This window comes from Raphanus sativus, chromosome 8, assembly GCF_000801105.2.
Source record: "Raphanus sativus cultivar WK10039 chromosome 8, ASM80110v3, whole genome shotgun sequence".
Lineage (NCBI taxonomy): Eukaryota > Viridiplantae > Streptophyta > Magnoliopsida > Brassicales > Brassicaceae > Raphanus > Raphanus sativus.
In genome coordinates, this window is record NC_079518.1 from 21546791 (window position 1) to 21568206 (window position 21416).

Here is a 21416-nt window from a genome sequence, read left to right on the forward strand (position 1 = left end):
GTTTGAAGTGTATGGCCAAACAAACTTATCTTGTTGAGCCAATCCAATTAATCTGATCTTCCACACTAGTTATGCTTCCTCATGTATCAAATAATTTCTTAGATTTTCATCATTCCAAGTCGCAAAAAAAAACTGATTGATTAAATTTGATACTAGCAAATTAGGATTTAAATTTGGAGAATTGATCATACAAGGTGGAAGAATGATATCTCATGTTTTTATAGGTTTTTAGATTCATATTTTAGATTATTATGTTCACTATAGGTTGCATTTAGGTATTTATATTGCATTGCATACATAATTGCATTTAACAGGGGCTGGAGTGCACAATTAAGAATTTGGGCGAAAATCAGTGGTTAAATCTTCAATTTCAAGAGTTTTGGGGTCGAAGCGTGAAAAGCCCAAAAGTATGAGGACCAGAGATGCAAAAACGAGAGAATCCACCATTGCCGTTCTTCTTCACTTCAATCCCGACGATTCCGGCGGATACGACGGCGAGCCTTTGCGAGTACCACACAGACAGAATTGAGCACGGCCACGGCTAAGGAGATGAGCATGAGATCAACCGTGGCTCGTAGTCATCCCGTGTCGACGAACAAAGAATTTACGGCGAGGATCCGGAGATGACGAACACGCCCTGCAAGCTTGGTCCGGTGGTCTCGGCTCGGAAGAGAGATGAGACGGTGGTTCTATTGAGTATTGAGTCCGAGGAGAAGCTTCGATTGATGACGAGGTAGTGTGTGGCTATGGAGAAGCCTGAGACGAAGAAGACAGAGTCCGAGCTCGAGCAATCTCAGCGGCTTGACGTAGCAATGTTGCTTGGCCGCTCGCTCTGCATCTCCACCTCCTGTCTGATATCGACATGATGCAGCGGGAAGATGTCACCGCTGGGGATCGAACGGAACATACAGCGGCTTGGTGGAGCGGGAAGAAGAAACCGCTGGGAGAAGAATATACACGAAACCAAATGGTTGACCGGTTTAGTCCGGTTTGACCCGGTTTACTTCAATTAAACCAGCTCGATTTGTACACCTCTATAAATAGATTTAGACCCAAAAACCCTAATGTATCTCATTTTCTCTCTAGACTTTGCCTCACTTTGTAAAAGCTTGAACCTTTTGATTATCTAAGGAATTTCTTCATCTTATATCTTGTTTCTCTTAATCATTAACATGATTAGCCTTGAATCTCATATGGATTTGAGGTTTATCATGGAGATTAGGGAGTAGACACATTTTGGATTCATGGATTAGGGTGATTAAGGGTGATTAGTGAAGATCTAGAGTGTTTAGAGTTAGATCTACTTATTTCTTTGCTTGTTGAGGGTTCTTAATGCTATTTTAGTCTTGATCATACTAAAATAGATCCTTAGACATTTCCTGCCCGAAAGGTGTATGACGAAATGTCTGAACCAACTCTTCAATGCTTTTAATGCACTTTGCCAAAGAGATTTGTTGTTAAAGGTGTTAAGATTGCTAGTAGACTTGTCCATAATGATTGCTTTAGTAATATTCAACCGAAGAGATTTGATGCTTGAGTTACTAAAGCAAATGAGCATTCATCTTGAGAAAGAGCTTGTTTAGTGTTGTGTCTAGGCATAAGGAAATTGTTGATTTGATAGTTTGCCACTCTAGCTTGGATCTTAGTCACCCAAAATCAAGTCCCTAGTCCCATGAGTCCACCTTAGCATTTGATTGAGTTCTTGCACTAGTTTCTAGATTAGATTTGAGATCACCTTGTTCATATTAGTAGGTTCTTAGCTTGTTACCATCATCCATCTTCTCGTTTGCTTAAATTAAGAGAGTTTGTGTATTCTTGGTGCTATAGATCACTAGTTCTCTGTGGTTCGACAACCTTTCTATACTATCATTTGACTTGGGAGCCTTGAAAACTTCCAATATCAAATTGGCGCCGTTGCCGGGGAACTAGTAGATTTATCATTAGGATTTCAATCTTTCTTGAGACTAAGCTTTATTTTCTTGCTTTGTTTTGCTTTTGTATAGTTACTAACCTTTTCTTCTAGCTTTTGTTCTTGCAGTGATGGCTTCAAGCTACCATGAGAAGACACAAGAAGAGGAAGACACATTTGAATATCACATTCAAGATGACTTTGATGCAAGTATACTCACACCAGCACAACTTGTGATGTTATATGAGCTTCAGAAGGAGTACCCGGGGTCGGCAAAGACATCCCTAGCACGAAGGATCCGGTTGGAGCTTATTAAGGATCGAGCAGAGCTTGAAGGAAGGGAAGTTACAAAGTATGAGTTTAATGTTGCCTATGACCTTAAAGAGGTAATGGATTGGGCTCCACCACTCCAGCTGGAAGGTATAGAAATTTCCATTTTAGAACTTCAATTTGAGAAAATATGCTTGCCTTGTGGTGAAAACATTGCCCATGATCATGATTCTCTTGTGCTCATCAATGAATGTCTTGATATGATATGTGAAACTAGGAAGCTAGATGAGTTGAGAATAGAAAAGCTTGCTAGAGATCATATTGAAGTTTGTTTTGACAAGAGCTATCTATGTGCTTCATTTGATCTCGAATCTGAGTTTTTGATTCTTAATGAACCTAGACCTCTTCTTTCTCTTGCTGATATAGGGGATGAACTTGATGTGGATAAGCTCTTGCTTGAGATAGAAAACCCCCTTGTCAAAAATAATCATGAGAATGTGAACATTGTGTTTTATTCAGTTGATGGAGATAGAGTTGACTACTTTGTTAAGACCTCGTTTGAACCAGTAGTTGACTTTATCTTTCCACCAAATGCATTTGATTCTCATGACTATTTAAACATCAAAGAGCATCTCATATTTCATGATTCATCTATAGTGAAGCTCTTTGATGAAAAATCTGTCTATTTTCTATGGACAGTAGTGTGCTCCTTTGCGCACTTGGTTTCTTGTTCTTGTAGGAGAAGGACCAAAGGTGCATTGGCTCAGCCTTTTGATACTTATGATTAGCATGCACACAAAGTCAAGCTAGAGACTTAAAACAAGCTCACTTGGGAGGAAGTCCCATGTTTATCCATTGTATATATTTCTTTATCTTTCTTTCTTTTAAGTTGTTTAATAAGTATGGTTGAGATTTTCAGGTTGGGTCTATCTCTAGATAAGAGAAGTCTTCATTTCCACTTCAGCCTATGTTTACTGGTGCAACAAACAAGAGGCCAAGGGTCCTCTACCACCCAATTCAGCCAATAAACTCCAAGTATGTGCCACTCCAACCCTGTACATATTTAATTCTCATGTTTCTTTATTTCTCTTAGATCTCTTCTTTGAGCTTACTCTCACACAAGGGACTGTGTGAAGTAAGTTTGGGGGAGAGTCTACTATCTCACATTGTTTTTTGTTTTGTTTACCTGTCATGAGTCTCATGCATTGCATACTTATTTGCATTAAAAAAAAATTAATTAAGAAGCATTTAGTTAGATTGCATTCATGCATTGGGAGAAACCTTGTAAAGAGCACATGTCTAGAACTCAATTTGACACCCTAGCTAAACATATCAAGTAGCTTAAGCATCTCTTGAAAGCCTTGCACGCTTCGAGCCTTGAACACTCTTCTTGAAACATGTTGCTTGCTTGATATTGATATTGTTCTTGAAAGCCAACTCCAAACTGAACTTGAATGTAATGAACTTAATCTCTCTTGCATATGGGCACTTGCATACTTGATCATGGATCTCATACACATTTGGGTTATCTTATTCCATTCATTATCCTTTGTTAACCCAAATGGAACTCTCCTACCTCTAAACCCTTAGCCATTCTTTGAGACCAACATTGATTTGCTTGAGTGAGGCCTTCTTTTTGATAGCTTGTCATGTGCAAAATCTTGAGAGTATTAGGAGCGACTTTGGTTTGTTCTTATCTTTCGCTAGCACTAGGACCTCATTTGAGCTAGCACTTAGGATGGTTGTTGGGTTTGTAAGCTTGTTTTTAATCTTGGGATTGGGATGTGAGTGAGAAAAGTGAAAGAAATGAACCAAAAGAGTGAGAAAAGAAAAGAAAACCACTAGGGATCTAAAAAAAAAAAAAAGAGAGAAAAGCTCTAGAGTCTATAAATAGAAAATCTCCTTAAGAGTAAAAAGAAAAGAAACATGAAAAGAGTGGGGGAAAGAAAAGAAAAGAAGAGCTTAGTAAAAAAAAAAAAAAAAAATCCCTAGTTGGTTAAGATAAGAAAAAAAAGATTGTTCATTGGGTGAGTGATGAAAGTGGGTGTATCTTTGGGTTTTGGGATGATGAAAAGAAGAAGGGTAGAACTTGAAATCATTTAGGAAAAGAGTAGAATGATGAGAACAAATCATTGTATACATGAATTGCTCCTTTTCTTAGATAAATTTTGCATAATGTTCTTGCTTTTTTTTCTTGAGAGTAAGTCACCATGAAAGATGCATTTGAAGCCCTCTTGTTTTACATTAGACAATTTTCACTCACCAAGCCAAATGATTGAGATCATGTGCCCATTTGTGAGAATTCACCTTATTGTATAAATGAATGTGAGAGTTGGTCTAAAGAGCTTGTTGATGGATGAGCATTACAACTTGTGTAGAGGTATAGGAGGATGGATAGGTCTTGAGAAGCTAGAGTGTAATAAAAGTTCTTGCTCATGCTATTTGCTATATTTTCCTTAGGATGTCAAGTTCAAGGCTAGAAAGTGTTTCTTTTGGTTATAAGCTCTCAATTTCAATCTCTTCTCTTTGATTGATTTTAAATGTTTACTTGTGGACAAGTAAAGGTCTAGTGTGGGGGAGTTGATATCTCATGTTTTTATAGGTTTTTAGATTCATATTTTAGATTATTATGTTCATTATAGGTTGCATTTAGGTATTTATATTGCATTGCATACATAATTGCATTTAACAGGGGCTGGAGTGCACAATTAAGAGTTTGGGCGAAAATCAGTGGTTAAATCTGCAATTTCAAGAGTTTTGGGGTCGAAGCGTGAAAAGCCCAAAAGTATGAGGACCAGAGATGCAAAAACGAGAGAATCCACCATTGCCGTTCTTCTTCACTTCAATCCCGACGATTCCGGCGGATACGACGGCGAGCCTTTGCGAGTACCACACAGACAGAATTGAGCACGGCCACGGCTAAGGAGATGAGCATGAGATCAACCGTGGCTCGTAGTCATCCCGTGTCGACGAACAAAGAATTTACGGCGAGGATCCGGAGATGACGAACACGCCCTGCAAGCTTGGTCCGGTGGTCTCGGCTCGGAAGAGAGATGAGACGGTGGTTCTATTGAGTATTGAGTCCGAGGAGAAGCTTCGATTGATGACGAGGTAGTGTGTGGCTATGGAGAAGCCTGAGACGAAGAAGACAGAGTCCGAGCTCGAGCAATCTCAGCGGCTTGACGTAGCAATGTTGCTTGGCCGCTCGCTCTGCATCTCCACCTCCTGTCTGATATCGACATGATGCAGCGGGAAGATGTCACCGCTGGGGATCGAACGGAACATACAGCGGCTTGGTGGAGCGGGAAGAAGAAACCGCTGGGAGAAGAATATACACGAAACCAAATGGTTGACCGGTTTAGTCCGGTTTGACCCGGTTTACTTCAATTAAACCAGCTCGATTTGTACACCTCTATAAATAGATTTAGACCCAAAAACCCTAATGTATCTCATTTTCTCTCTAGACTTTGCCTCACTTTGTAAAAGCTTGAACCTTTTGATTATCTAAGGAATTTCTTCATCTTATATCTTGTTTCTCTTAATCATTAACATGATTAGCCTTGAATCTCATATGGATTTGAGGTTTATCATGGAGATTAGGGAGTAGACACATTTTGGATTCATGGATTAGGGTGATTAAGGGTGATTAGTGAAGATCTAGAGTGTTTAGAGTTAGATCTACTTATTTCTTTGCTTGTTGAGGGTTCTTAATGCTATTTTAGTCTTGATCATACTAAAATAGATCCTTAGACATTTCCTGCCCGAAAGGTGTATGACGAAATGTCTGAACCAACTCTTCAATGCTTTTAATGCACTTTGCCAAAGAGATTTGTTGTTAAAGGTGTTAAGATTGCTAGTAGACTTGTCCATAATGATTGCTTTAGTAATATTCAACCGAAGAGATTTGATGCTTGAGTTACTAAAGCAAATGAGCATTCATCTTGAGAAAGAGCTTGTTTAGTGTTGTGTCTAGGCATAAGGAAATTGTTGATTTGATAGTTTGCCACTCTAGCTTGGATCTTAGTCACCCAAAATCAAGTCCCTAGTCCCATGAGTCCACCTTAGCATTTGATTGAGTTCTTGCACTAGTTTCTAGATTAGATTTGAGATCACCTTGTTCATATTAGTAGGTTCTTAGCTTGTTACCATCATCCATCTTCTCGTTTGCTTAGATTAAGAGAGTTTGTGTATTCTTGGTGCTATAGATCACTAGTTCTCTGTGGTTCGACAACCTTTCTATACTATCATTTGACTTGGGAGCCTTGAAAACTTCCAATATCAAAGAACAGGAAGCCGTACATCATCCCAAATTCTTGTATTTTGGTCGTTAGCAATCTGTTTTGTCATACCTTTGTTAAGAAAATCCTTCCCCGTGTTCTCAATTTCCATACATATGATGAATTCGTTGAACACGTCAACTGTAAAAATTTCGATGAGTTATAGTATTTACTTTTGTAGAATCTGGTCAGAAAGAAATTTGGATTCTGCTCAGTCTTCCAAACTTGCTTAGCTAACAAGGGCAGTATTGAAAGCGTGCAAGTCATAAAAACCTATTCCTCCTTATTTGTTTCTGGTAAACTCAACGTTTTACATGAAACTCATGATTTATTTCTCTGACCATTGTTTTACTTCCACCATAAATCCGAAAGAATATAATTAGTATCATCAAATATGGTTTTAGGAAGAAAAAGCAGGTCATTGAGTATATAGGCTTAGCTTGAAGGATAAACTAAAATTTTCTTACTTGTTGGTAACAAGAACTAAGTGTACTAAGGTATAGTTTGATCTTGCACTTTATCTACTACAATGCTCTGAAACTCGGATACCTTACTTCTTCCAAATTGTTCCGGAAGATCTAAATATTTACCTCCTCCATCATCCTTAGTAATCTTTAGGATCAGATCAATTTGAGTTCTTATATGATGATTGATTTTCATTCCAAAAATAACTGACGATTTATCATAGTTGACCTTGTTTTCAGATAACTTCTCGTCTTGTTCTATAATCAAAGACATACATTTTGCATCATCTATAGTCACTCCGACAGAAGAAAATTGAGTCATCAACAAATTGGGACACCTTACTGGCCAACCTTATTCCTTGAAATTTACTTTAGTCCTGAGCTTTATCAAACGTTTGACTGAGCACTTCCGCACACAGATACAAGGATTTTGCATCTCCTTGTCATAAATCACAAGAAGGTTTGATATTTCCATATGGGTGACCATTAACCAACACTGAGTATGATACTGACTTTACACACTCCATTGTCCATAGAACCCATTTTGAATCAAAACCCAACTGAATCATAGTAGCTTCCAAAAAGGACCAATCCGTTCTATTATAAGTTTTACTAATACATGTTTTCACTTCCATATATTGCTATTGCTATGCACAATCCTTCTTTATTTTCAATGCTGATATGAATTCATGGGGCACGAGGATGTTATCATGAATCTGTCTTCTCGGTACGAAACTGCTTAGGTTTCAGAAATAATGTCTCTCAAGCAACCTTGAATCTCAAGAACATAATTTTAGAGATCAATTTGTAAACAATCTTAGAGAGACCTATACGAAGAAAATACCCATATCAGAGGGGTCTCGATACTTAGGAAACAAGCAAATATTCATATGGTTAATCTATGGTTCCATAACACTAAGCTCAAAAAGCCATTGAACCACACCACACACGTAGACAGCTACAACATTCCAAAATTGATGATAAAAAGCCGTAAAACCATCTGACCTCTTAGAGCACGATATAACCAGACTGAACACAAACTAAACAAAACTGGTTTAGATTGATTTTGGTAGGTGTGGGCAACCGGGTGACCATTCGGGTTCGAGTAGATACTAATCGGGTTTCGGGTTTTCGAATTCTTAAAAAACAGCCCCAATCGGATATTATAAAAGTTCGGACCGGTCTCGGTTCGGATCCTCTCGGATTCGGTTCGGATTTAGTAACAAATCATAAACCCGGTTGAACCCATTTAATTTTCGGGTTCGGATCTAAACCGGATATCGGTTATCCATATTCCTTTATTTTACCCGAACTAACTGTTTTGTGACTTCGTGTTCGACGAAGGAACGTTTCAAATGAAAAACAAAAGTAAACAGAGAAAACTAACTCTATGGTTATGTCATACAAAACGTGAACAAAGAAATAACAAGTATAAAAATATTGTGCAATAGTGAAAAGCAAATACTCCAAACGTGAGAGCCTTTATTAAACTTCAAAATAAAATGAACTTGTTCATAACAAACCAAGCAGAACACACTTCAACTGAAAACGAACTAAAGCTCAAAGAGAACACCAAAACGAAAATAAAAATACGAACTAAAGCTCAAAGCGAACACCAAAACCAAAATAAAAATAAAAGACTTCAAACTTCAGCAGCAGTCTTCATTCTTCAATTCTTACGCTCTCAAACTCTGAGAAGACACAAAATACAATACATAAGTGCATAAACAAACGAACCAAATGTCAAAACAACTAAGATAAATAGAAAACATACCTTTCTCAAGCTTGTCTAGCATTTCAACTTCAGCTAGAATCTGTTCATTAGTTTGGACTTTTTCAGCAAACTTGATATCAGCTTTCATCCATTGCTCACTACACATCAGCACTTCTATCATGTAATGAGTGAGACAGCTTCTATATGGTTCTAAAATTCTCCCACTTGTGCTAAAAGCACTTTCAGAAGCCACAGAAGAAACCTGCATCGCAAGTAGATCCCTTGCCATCTCTGCCAAGACTGGGAATTTGATTCTGTGCACCTTCCACCAACCGAGAATATCAAACTCAAATCCCATCATAAGCTTCTGGTTCTCAACAGGTTCCTTCAAGTACATTTCCAGCTCATCTCTTGCCTCATTTTCTGTTTCAGCCACAAGTTCCTTGTACACAGAATCCATTCTCTCATAACCAAAATCTTCAACGACCAACTTCAATCTCTCCATTTGCTCTTGAGCCTCCTGAACACTCGCAGATGGTGCTTGCTTTGTCTGAGAGGATTGAGTACTTGCAACTCTGAAACGACCAGAGTACTCCTGGAACATGCTTGTAAGGAGATCAAGAACAGACGCACTCATCTCTTTGGACTCGATACTATCCTTCCCATACAATTTCTCAAAGCATAAGTTGGCGAAACCCATCTTCTTCCTTGGATCGATTATTGATGCAATGATCAACATCCTATTCACATTCTTCATGCCATCCCAATACTTCAGAAACTTGTGCAACATATCCTCAGCTTTCAGCTTCAAATCTGGGTCCAAGTTGTTAGCCAGTGCTGTGAGATTCCTCTCAATTGTCACTATCTCACCATAGCATTTGTAGGAGTTGACTTTTGAGGAAGCAGAGACAACCAAGGTGCTGTTGTAGAATATGATTAGAAACCTCTTAAGCTTGTCCACAGCATTCCAATCAATAACATCAGGCGGTCCTTGCCTCTTAACCCCATTTTCTACTTCTAAAAAGTAGTCATTATACAACCTATCCTCTGCTTCCATCTTATCAAAAGCAACTATAAACTGTAAAGCTCTAGACAGCATGAGAAATGTTGAATTCCACCTAGTCTTAACATCTAGAGGCAGGCTACCTCGTGTCATCTTCCCGCTAGTAACCTTCTGCTCAAATGCGTTCAACCTATGGGGGGAAGAACGGACGTACTGAACTGCATTCCGGATGGCCAAAACATTTTCTCCTAAATCACCTAAACCCTCCTTAGCTATCAAATTGATAATGTGGGCACAGCACCTCATATGCAGATAATTACCATCTAAAACCAGAGCATCAGGCGACACTTCACTGAACTGCCTATGGAATCTCCTAATAGCTGAGGTATTAGCAGTAGCATTGTCTACCGTAATAGAAAACAATTTCTGAATTCCCCAGTCAGCTAAGCATTCGAGAAGAACAGTAGAAATTGTCTGACCTTTATGATCCATGACAAATTTGAATCCAAGAATGATTTTCTTCAACTGCCATGTTGGGTCAACAAAATGTGCAGTTACAACCATGTAACTTGCACCTGCCATCAAAACAACAACATCTAGTTAGAATAACAAACAAATGTTTTCGTTTTTCAGTTTCCAGAAATAAAAAACCCTTACCTGTCACCTGAGAAATCCAAATGTCAGTGGTGAGTGAAATTCTTTGCTGGTTAGTGTACAACCACCTCTTCAACGCCTCCTTCTTCTTCACAAACATCTCCACAATATCTCTAGTAGCAGTTCTTCTTGAGTGGGGCTTGTAAAGGTTAACCTTTATGGAAATGCAAAACAAATATCATTAGTTTCAGAAATATACAAAAACATTAACAATGCAAATATACAACGCTATACCTTGTTGCAGAAGTATTTCCAGCCTGTACTTTCTATGAAAGAAAGAGGCAACTCAGCTAACACCAATAACTCATTTGAGGCTTCTCTGAAAACCGTCTCAGACACCTTTGATGATTTCACACTGCCTTCATTATCGATCCTAGCTTGATTCTTCCCTTGGCTGATCACGTGAGCTTGGTACTCTCTGCAGATTTGCAGGTGCTTCTGGAGATTGGAAGTTCCTGACTTTGTCTGGCATGAGAAAAGCTTTTGGCAGTAGTGACAAATGCACTTGTCACGGCTCTCCTTTGTTCTGGTGTAGTGTTTCCACACACCTGACCTCGGCACAATAACTTTTGGCATCTTATTTGCCCGAGAACTCTCTCCACACGGTGTGTCAGCTTCCTTCCTCTTCCCACGGCTATCAATGGTTTCACAGTCTACATGTTCAACTTCAACTTCATGTTCTTTGTCAGCACCATTGTTTTGTGGGTTTTTAGAGGACGATGAATCCATCTGCAAGCAATAAAGAAAAATCAATACTCAGGACATGAAGCACTGACACAATACGCCAATACAAGCGACTTGTATTATTATTCTAAATTCTAATAAAACCAAAAATATAATTGCCAAACATTTTCAAAGTAACGAACGGTAAACTACCAAGCTTCTGAAACAAAACAAGCATACAAAAACAAGTTGACAATTATCAGAACAGAACAAACATAAGACAACCTTTAATCTAAAACAAGTTGGCAACAAATGATTTAATATACAACACGTAAAGAAACAAATCAGTTATTGACAATACCAAAGTTCACAATCATCGAAAAGAACAAACATAAGAAATTCTTTTATTGACTAATACATAAACACAAGTAGGATAGTTTAAGAAACAAGACACGAACTTAAGAAACAAGACACGAACGCATATACAAGAAAGTCTTGAAATGCAAAGAAATTTTTTTTTTTGGTCGCTAAATGAACCCGAAAAAACACAACTTAATACTAACTAATCAAGTACAAAGAAGAAGAAGACTACCTCTGAATGTGCTATTGACGTCTTTGAGGAAGGAAATTAAGACTTTTTGATGGGTTACTCTCTCCATCTCAAACGCTTATATAAGTGAAGATATTCTAGGGTTTAGAACTTGCAAAAAAGTAGATTCGGGGAGGATAAGAGTTAGGAAATGATTCTGGATGTTGTGATTTAGATCTATCTAGAGAGAAAGTTGAGATTTTCTGGATATTCTACAAATCTAATCGTGAATCGAAAGAGGGGAAATGGTAAAGTTAGTCTTAGGGTTATTACATCGGATATACTGAAAACCCGAATGGATCCTGGTATTTAACCCGAACCGGTCCATACCCCATTATACCAAATAATCAGCCCCAATCGGTTTTTAGACAAGATCCGAACCCGATCCGACCCGGTTTTATCGGTGCGGGTTCCGTACGGGTTATCGGGTATGGATTATTTGCCCTGGCCTAGATTTTGGTTAAACGTGTCTTAGACCCAAATAAACAAACTGAATCAAACCCAAACCGAACACCTAATCAAATCAAAATGTCAACCAATCGATTTCTGGTTTTTTTTTTTTCAGTTTGGTTCCAAATCGGTTTCCTGGTTTAGGATAATATGCCCACGCGTATGTCAAAGTATGCCAAATTTTGGTTACATTAGTATCTCTCTCGTTTCAGTCTCGTTCTCTGAAAAAAAAAAAGAAAATTACAACAACTTCGTATTCTTGCGCTTCGAATATTGTAGCAAAAACGAAGAGATCAAAAAGGTTAGATTCGATTCGAATATACTATCGCGTCGTCTTTTTGTAAGAAAAAATGTCCCACAATATTGTTGATGGGATGGCTTGAAATCGCCTGTGGTTTTCGAAAAATTTGATGAAATGACTATATCCCTTGCCTTTGTGTTCATAAATTTACAATCACTTATTATTCCGACGAGTAATGTTAGTGGGCACAGGTAACGTATAAAAGGAGAGCTTTCTCGGTCTCAAATCACCCTTGATTTTTCTTTTTCTTTTTTGTTAATGATTTGTCTCTTTCCTTTATCTACCTGTTTTTGTCTGTATCCTACTTGTTACAATTTGTCTGGTCTTCCATTTTTCTACCACAAAAAAAGAAAAAACTAAGATTTTTTTCTTTTCAGAATCGCACGATTGGTGAGGACAATTGCTACATTAACCACTAATCAATCATTCGGAATATATGAGCCTTTTGTTTTTGTTTTATAATAATAAATAATAGGTTACTGGTACTTTGGATTCACTCTGATTCTTTCTTTGTTTGTGTTTTTGTTTTAGACCCAATAAAGCTATCTTCAGCCACAACTTTTGTCACAATTAATCATCTTTGGTTTTTAATATAAGCAAAACTAATACAAGATGGAGGAGATGTCACCTGATAATATACATGGAGTCATTTTAGCTGTGTCTTCCAGTATATTCATCGGTTCTAGCTTCATCATCAAGAAAAAAGGTCTCAAGAAGGCTGGTGTAAGCGGACCCCGAGCAGGTTTTGACTCACTGAGATGTTACTTTTAGTCTGAGCCTCTTCAAAAAATTTACTCTTATTGTTTCTCTGCTTTGATCAGGTGAAGGAGGTTATGGATACTTATATGAGCCTTGGTGGTGGGCTGGCATGATAACAAGTAAGTTTACCCCTCTTTAATGGTTAATATAATATGTTTACACATGTCTGTGACTTTGGCTGTTATAGATGCTAATCACTTTTTGACTGTTTGAATGTTTTTGTTTTGGGTACTTTGTTGCAGTGATTGTTGGTGAGATAGCAAACTTTGCAGCTTATGCATTTGCACCAGCTATTCTAGTGACACCTTTGGGAGCTCTAAGTATTATTTTCAGGTAGATCTCTATCTATCCACTATGCCTAATCTCCCTCTCTTTCTTAAAACAACACAAAGTTTCCTGAAAACAGAAACCATGTTATGCAGCGCAGTGCTTGCACATTTTATTTTGCAAGAGAAGTTACATATGCTCGGTATACTTGGCTGCGTCCTCTGTGTTGTTGGGTCTACAACGATTGTTTTACATGCTCCTCATGAGCAAGACATTGAATCTGTCAAGCAAGTATGGCACCTTGCCACTGAACCAGGTAGATATTATAAAAGTCGTCCCATATTGTTTCAAACAACATATTCTCTTAATATTTTTAAAAATGTCTTAACCAGGTTTCCTTGCTTACTCTGCTGTGGTGTTGGTTGTGGTGCTTGTATTAATCTTCTACTACGAGCCTCGTTATGGGAAGACGCATATGATAGTATATGTTGGGATTTGCTCTTTAATGGGTTCCCTTACTGTACGTTTTCATCTTTTTTCTTGAGCCATCTTTTTAGTTATATCTATCATCCCTTGTAAGTAAATGTATCTGTCTCTCTTGCTAGGTTATGAGTGTTAAAGCTGTGGCAATCGCCATTAAGCTGACTTTTTCAGGGATGAATCAGTTCAAGTACTTCCACGCATGGATCTTCATTATAGTAGTGACCATATGTTGCCTTTTGCAGATCAACTACTTGAACAAAGTAATAATAACTACAAAGACCTTGTTTGATATCAATTTTCTTGTCAAATTACAAATTTGTATTCATCTATGCAGGCTCTGGATAATTTCAACACGGCCGTCATATCTCCAGTGTACTACGTTATGTTTACAACATTCACCATCTTAGCTAGCATGATCATGTTCAAGGTAAAAAAATGTAGCTTTGAGAGCTTATCATACGCTAATAAGATCATCATTTGTATATATTATGGTTCAGGACTGGGCTTCTCAGAGCGGACTGCAGATTGCGACACAGCTATGTGGCTTTGTGACCATTTTATCAGGAACGTTTCTTCTCCACAAGACAAAAGATATGGGAAATAGTGCCAGCTTACGTGGCGCCACGTCCCAGTCCCCTAGAGAGACTCCTGTTTTCATCAACTCAGCTTCCACTCGCAGTACTCATTCCAATCTTTAGCCTTCAACGAGGCAACACGGGAAACAAAAAGGTTAAACTCAAAGAGAGCTTTTAGGGGGATTTGACTTGGAAAAAAAAAGAGCAACTGGGTTTTAAAGGTATACTCTGTCTTTGAGCGGGAGGAAAATTTAGGGAATGATTTGTTAGGAACTATATTCGATGGATTTTTTTCTGGAATATTCCTAAGATATTTGATATCTTACGTTAACAATACACTTTGACTTAGTTGATGTTGATTGTTGACATAGATAATATTCTTTTTCTTTCGCGTATAACTGATGAAGTTTTTAGGGAAATTGCCACTAATACCATTTTCAAGGTACCACTTTTCATGTTTACACTAACCAAATTTACCCTTAAAAATTTAATAGATAAAATACTATTATACCCCTAATTGATCAAACATAAACATAGTATCTTTCTCCCACGATTTCTTCAAATTTCAGATTCACCAATAACAATCTATCAAATTATCTTCGGTGATCAAATCCGGCGAGATTCAACGATTCCGACGAGTTCTCCAGCGAGATTCGATGACGCTGACGAGTTTTACGGCGAGATTTGATGACGCCGACGTCCGGTGAGATTTGACGAAGACTTCAATCTCAAACGGACAGAACAAGACGATCTCTTACCACGAACGCGTAACAAAGGTGAGAGGATAATTTTAGCTTGATTTCTAATAATCGATCAGTTTCTGGGAAGGAAGACGAAGCTTTTCTCATGAGGTTTTAAAAATCTCAAATTTATAAAACCTTATAAATATTATCAATGAGGAACTTAGTGTTATGTATTATCGTCTTTTGATGTATCTTGTTGATCCTTCAAGCTTTGAGTATTTTTGTGTTGAATATATTTTTACTCATACTAACTTATATTTCTTTTTTCTCCAAATCTTTGTCCCGCGATCAAATTGGGAGTTGCTCCAAACGAAATCACCACTGAACTTGCTATCTCTGGCGAACTTGGCGAGATGTAGACGCGATCCGGCGAACAGAGGAAGAAGATTAGCGAAGGTGTCAAGATAATTTGAGAATGAAGCATCGAAGAACGTGATTTCTCTCTTCTACTTTTATTTTTCAGAAAATGATTTGTTTAATTAATTTCAGGTTGAAAATTTTCAAACATGATCTGTTTATGTGATGTTGACGAAAGTGTTGATATTGAAATTGAAATTTTACTCTGTGATATTTATAAATCCTTATAAATTTCATATTATAGAAAACATACTATTTCTATAAGTTTTGATGTTTGAATATATATATTGGGATATAATTCATTGGGATTTCACTGTTGATAAAGAAAGAGAAGGTTCAATTAGTGTTATTCCTAAAGATATATCTTACAAAGAGTTGATTAGGGTAGTTCTAAAAGAGGTACCAAATTTTATTTTGGAGCCAAGGCATTGACGAAGTGGATTTTGTGTTGCTTAGAAGTGGTAGCTCACAGATTCTATTCACTGAATCAAGTATTTCTCAGGAACTTGTGTTTGGATTTCTCCAAAAGTAGAGCCTACATTCATTTTAGATGTGGAAGAGTTGATTCAAAAGTCACTTGAAGTTGCTGGCTTTGTTGCACACCAACCGTTTGAGCAAATGATTTTAAGAGGAATGAGAGAACAACAACACAAGGTCCTGAGTAAATTACAAAAAACATAGCGATTAAATATAAACCCAATAAAGAAAGGCATAATTTCAGAGACAAGGTTTTTACAGAGAAGGAAAAGCTTCAGGTGGTTGTTTGTGACAACATCAATAATAGTTTTGGATGGGATAACTTTTTTGGTGATGATGAAGAGATGCTAAGTGTTTATGCTACTGACGTTGAAGAGCTTATGCTCCTGAAAAGTTTCCAAAACATGAAGGTTTAAGTTCAGAATTAGCTCGAGTACTATGGAGAGCAGACAATTATTTCTTAAAAATGATTTATAAGCCTCTATAAAACGTTATAAAACTTATAAAATAATTACCTTTTGATATTCTACAAATCTTTATAAATGAATTTATAAATCCTTATAAATAACTTTAAATATTCTTATAAATCTAAAGAACACGTGCATGCTTTGTAAAGAGATGATGATACGTGGCAGATTCTGAGGCACATGAGGACAGCAAGCAAGGCTCCACCGCTTCAGAAATTTTACATACCCTTATAAATTTTTTAATAATCCTTTATAAGGGTGTATAAACTTTATAAATTATTTTTATAAATTATTAATAAATTATTATACAAACTATTATAAATTGTTTTATAAGGCTTTCTAAATGGTTATAGACTCTTTTAGTTGATTTATAAACCTATAAAATTCTTAAATACCCAAAATACCCATTATAAATTGAATATAAGCTTTCATAAAGTTTTTATAAACTCTTATTAATAGTATACATACCCCTTATAAATTAGTTATAAACTTTCATAAATTTTTTATAAACATTTATAAATGGTTTATGGATTTTATAACTTGTTTTTATATGCCTTTATTAATGATTTATATACTTTTACAAATAATTTTACAAACCCTTATAAGTTTTTGTAAAGAGATAATGATACGTGGCAGATTTTGAGGCACATGTGGACAGCAAGCAAGGTTCCACCGCTTCAGATATTTTACATACCCTTATAAAATTTATAAATGTTTTATAAATGGTTTTATAAGCCTTTATAAATATTAATAATATATATATATAATATTATATATATATATATATATATATATAAACTATTGATAAAGGTTTATAAATGATTCTAAATCTTCATAAATGGTTTATAAACATTTATAAATTATTTATAATCCTTATAAAGCCTTATAGGCTGATTTTATAAACTCTTATAAATGAACTATACTTTAATAATATATTTAGAAAGCCTTTATAAGGCTTTTTAAAGAGATGATGATACGTGGCAGATTCTGAGGTACATGTGGACAGCAAGCAAGGCTCCACCGATTCAGAAATTTTAAATACCCTTATAAATCATTTTATAATCTTTTATAATGGTGTATAAACTTTATAAATTATTTTTATAAATCCGTATACATTATTTACATACCCTTATAAATTATTATACAAACCATTATAAATTATTTTATAAGACTTTCTAAATGGTTATAGATTATTTTAGTTGATTTATAAACCTATACAACACTTATAGTACCTCTTATAAACCTATACAACTCTTATACATCAGACAGAGAACTTGACATATGTATTGTGAAACTAACTGTAAACGAGTTTGATTTCAAGTAAAAGTAGCTTAGAACTGCACATATGATCTCTTGGGTAATTTAAATTTAAAAGAAACAACTAAATGATTTATAAAACCTTATAAGTCATTTATCCGGATTCATTAACCAATTTATAAAAGTTTATAACTTAGTTTATAAAGATTTATAAATTAGTTATAAAAATTATAAATACTTATAAATTATCGAAACAACTATCATCCAGGTGAAGTTTCAGAGACTCTATTACAACACCACGTGGGGCGTTTGCTTCTTTGCTATCCCCAAGGCATGGGTTCCAGCTATCAAATCTGGTTTTGGATGAAGGTGAAGCCTGAAGACAAGAATTGGTTCTTGCTCTGCCGGAGAGTGTGATATACATAGAAGATATGCATCTCAAGATTTCTTCAGAGAACCTACTCAGGTTTTCCATGTCATCTACGATGAGAGATAAGCCTAGAAGATCTCCAAGGATAGTGTGATGAATAGTTTTATAAATAGTTTTATAAATATTTTAAGTATTTTATAAACTGTATAGTTGACTTTATAAAAATTCATAAATGGTTCGTAAAAAGTATTATAAGATCTTATAAATGGTTGATATACAAAACTGTTTTAAGTATCCATATGATTGGTTTTATAAACCTTTATAAACACACACGAGTATTGTTATCAGCCATTATAAATTTTCTCTTTGCAAGCACAAATAATCCATCAAAGATACATAGATATATTGAAAGACATAGATATATTGAAAGACGGATCAGACCAAATAGCATATTTTTTGGCAAGGGTGATGACGATTTTGGCAAAGGTGATGAGGACCGTGAGAACACCAAACTCAGCATCCCAAGCGATGTCATGGCTCAATAGTGGGACTCCATGAGCAAAAACGTAAGCACAGTTGACAGCTCCCTTGAAGATACGGCAGCTCTCATCATGCTCATACACCTCCTTGTTCTCAGCGTAGAACTTGACTTCATTCTGATTAGGCATCACCAGTATATCAACACCACAAACACCTGGCAAGTTGAATGAAACGCAAACACTTCCATCACCTTTTCGTTGTGTACTATCGTCTAAACGCTTACGACCTTTCACCACAAATGGATGGTCCTTCATCCATATTGTATCTCCCAGATTTATATATAAACAAACTAAGCATTTAATGGATCCTAATGCCAAAAAGGTGTGATCTTTTTGAGTGAGAGGAAGGATTAGAACCTATGTTAGGAGGGAGAAAGCGAGTACACTTGTTGTCGAGACAATCATCCTCAAGACTCCATTTTTAATCTTCGCATCCATCTCCTCTTCTTCTTCTTCTTTCTCTGCGTGATCTCTCCCCCTCTCTCTCTCTCCAATACGAAATTAAACAGAGACCAGTACGGAGTAAGCATAGCGTTACGAGGAGACAATACAATTCATAGAGCAATTCGTCACAGACGCCATTCCAAGAGAGGAGCATAGATCGAAACCGCCGCCGTACAAGAACATGATTGGATTTCGCCGCCGGAGAGTCGATCAACGGAGAGAGACACGATGGATCCGGTGGAGAGAGAGATGAATTGGAGATAAGATAAGGTTAGTTTTGTCTTTTACACATTAATAAAAAGTGTATTTGTGAAAATGTCCCTCTATTGGTGGTATTGTTGAATTGTGGTACCACACAAAGTGTAGTTATGAAATTTCCCCAAGTTTTTAACACAGAATTAAGGATTGCAGCTTAAGTTTTACTCATCTGTTTTTGGTAACAATGAAGTTTTGGGCCTAGATTTAAGCAGATTAATGAAGAATATAGACACATATGTTGAATCTGAATTCGGCCTGATTGTATACATGATTCGATAGTAGTTAATGGGGAAATTGTTTTTTTTGGCCAAAAAACAACTTTGTCCCATTTGTCTAATTTCTCTTTTGTACCATTTTTTTCTCTAATACCTTTTAGTATTTTCTAAAATAAATCAAATAAATAGTTTAACAAACAAAAAAATTCGAAACTAGTAAATACTGATGAAATACGTATATCAACTTATAGATATATATTTTAAGTTCAAAAATGTTTAAATCATAAATTCATATTTTATTCTAAAAAAGGTAGAAAATGTAATCTACTTTTTCATTGAATCTACTATGTTTAGAATACGTGTTCTACTTAAATAATAATAATCTAAAAATATTTAGAAAACACATTCTACGCTTAACCTATAATTGTAAAATCTGTAGAAATCAAAATCTACACATTACTAAAAATCTAAAACCTGTAGAAATCAGAATCTACATATTACTATAAATCTAAAACTAGTAGAAATCGATTTCTAACATATTTACTCTATTCTACCTATTTTAGAATACATGTTCTACGAATAAGGATAATATAAGAAGAGAATATTTGGGAATATTTTGTTTCCTTATTTATTAACTTAAAATCGATTTTAAAAAATAGAAAAATATTTTTTTTAAATAACAAAATCTTAAAAAAAGAAAGAAAATCTTAAAAAAAAAGAAAATTATTTTAATAAAAAAACGTGATTTCCCAATTAAAAACGATTTAGAAACATCTCATGTCATCTTCTATATTCCATTGATCACCAAATTTTCACAAAAATTTCACATTCATTCTACCATGATTCATATCTATGGTTCATGTGGTGTTTGAGAATTGGTTGTACCTTCAGGTTGGAGTTTTTCTGTTGATGCAAAGAGAGGAGGAAGGTTACATGGTTTCCAATTAAGCTCCTCTATTGAAGAGTTTCAGAAAATTGTAATTGAGGATTTTGGTTTAAAGGTAACGGATGCAGATTTGGAATTGAGTTATCTACGTATTGGATTGATCAATTCATCAGAATGTCCACCAGTGATCATTGCAAACTCACGCCAAGTTCAAAACTTTCTAGAGTTTTGTAAGAAGCATCTGTCAACTCAATTGTGTGTTACCTATAAAGCCAAGCAAGGAATTTCAAATAAGATCGATACTGATCTTAATAAGATGGAAACTGATTCACATGCTGGTGAAGAGAGGAGAAAATCTTTTGACAATGGGAGTCCTTCAAGTAATGTTAAGGAAGCCAAGCATAATGAGAAGAAGAAAGGGAAGATGAAGCAAGGTCAGGTTGATGGAGATGATTATGATGCTGACAAGCATAACAAGAAGAAGAAAGGAAAGATGAAGCAAGAGGAGGTTGATGGAGATGATTATGATGCTGACAATATCATCTCTGAAAAAGAAAACAGAGAAACTTTAGCAAAGAGTTCTTTGCTCGAATTGGTTAAGAAGGGAGATCTTTTCCTCAACAAAACAGTGTTAAAGGCAATGTTTGAGTTATGTGCAATGAAGCATAACTTTCACTACACAGTTACCAAATCCAATAAATCAGTTTGGTGTATTAGATGTGCTGATAAGGTGTGCTATTGGGGTGCCCGAGCAGAGTGTTTGAAGGGCTCTACATATTATATTATTAATAAGTATGTCGGTGAACATTCATGCACACTTTCAAACAAATCCAGTGGCGGCAAGACAGCTTCAGCGAAAACAATAGGCAGTCTCATCATGCATAAGTACGAAGGTGTCAAAGAAGGGCCTAAAGCAAAAGATATTGTTCAGATTATACGTAATGATTATGGATGTGAGATCTCTGATTCTTTAGCATGGGATTCCCGTGAATATGCAATCAATGCTGTCAGAGGTATTCCAGACG

The 21416-nt window shown here is 36.1% G+C and overlaps 1 protein-coding gene across 3 annotated transcripts; it reads left to right on the plus strand.

Annotated features, from left to right (window-relative positions):
* The first annotated feature begins 12194 nt into the window (after positions 1–12194).
* On the plus strand, positions 12195–15648 carry LOC108833578 (probable magnesium transporter NIPA2). 3 transcript variants are annotated; one of them, XM_056992143.1, is made up of 9 exons: positions 12195–12294; positions 12826–13036; positions 13116–13172; positions 13296–13386; positions 13476–13636; positions 13713–13840; positions 13926–14063; positions 14138–14230; positions 14301–14776. In XM_056992143.1, the coding sequence occupies exons 2-9, from the start codon at positions 12907–12909 to the stop codon at positions 14499–14501; spliced, it is 999 nt and encodes a 332-aa protein (XP_056848123.1). In that variant the 5' UTR covers positions 12195–12294; positions 12826–12906; the 3' UTR covers positions 14502–14776. The 3 variants fall into 3 exon arrangements, 2 of the variants coding, with proteins under 2 accessions (XP_056848123.1, XP_056848124.1); XM_056992144.1 differs by having other exon boundaries at positions 12279–12294; positions 12892–13036; XR_008937535.1 differs by lacking the exon at positions 12195–12294 and adding an exon at positions 14948–15648 and having other exon boundaries at positions 12368–13036; positions 14301–14599.
* The last annotated feature ends 5768 nt before the right edge of the window (positions 15649–21416 follow it).

Excerpts from the sequence above, each read along its gene's own strand:
- LOC108833578 (XM_056992143.1), top strand. The coding sequence starts at position 12,907 with ATGGAGGAGATGTCACCTGATAATATACATGGAGTCATTTTAGCTGTG. Across the intron at positions 13,037-13,115 it reads TGTAAGCGGACCCCGAGCAG|GTGAAGGAGGTTATGGATAC; the intron begins GTTTTGACTCAC and ends TGCTTTGATCAG. Across the intron at positions 14,064-14,137 it reads AGATCAACTACTTGAACAAA|GCTCTGGATAATTTCAACAC; the intron begins GTAATAATAACT and ends TCATCTATGCAG.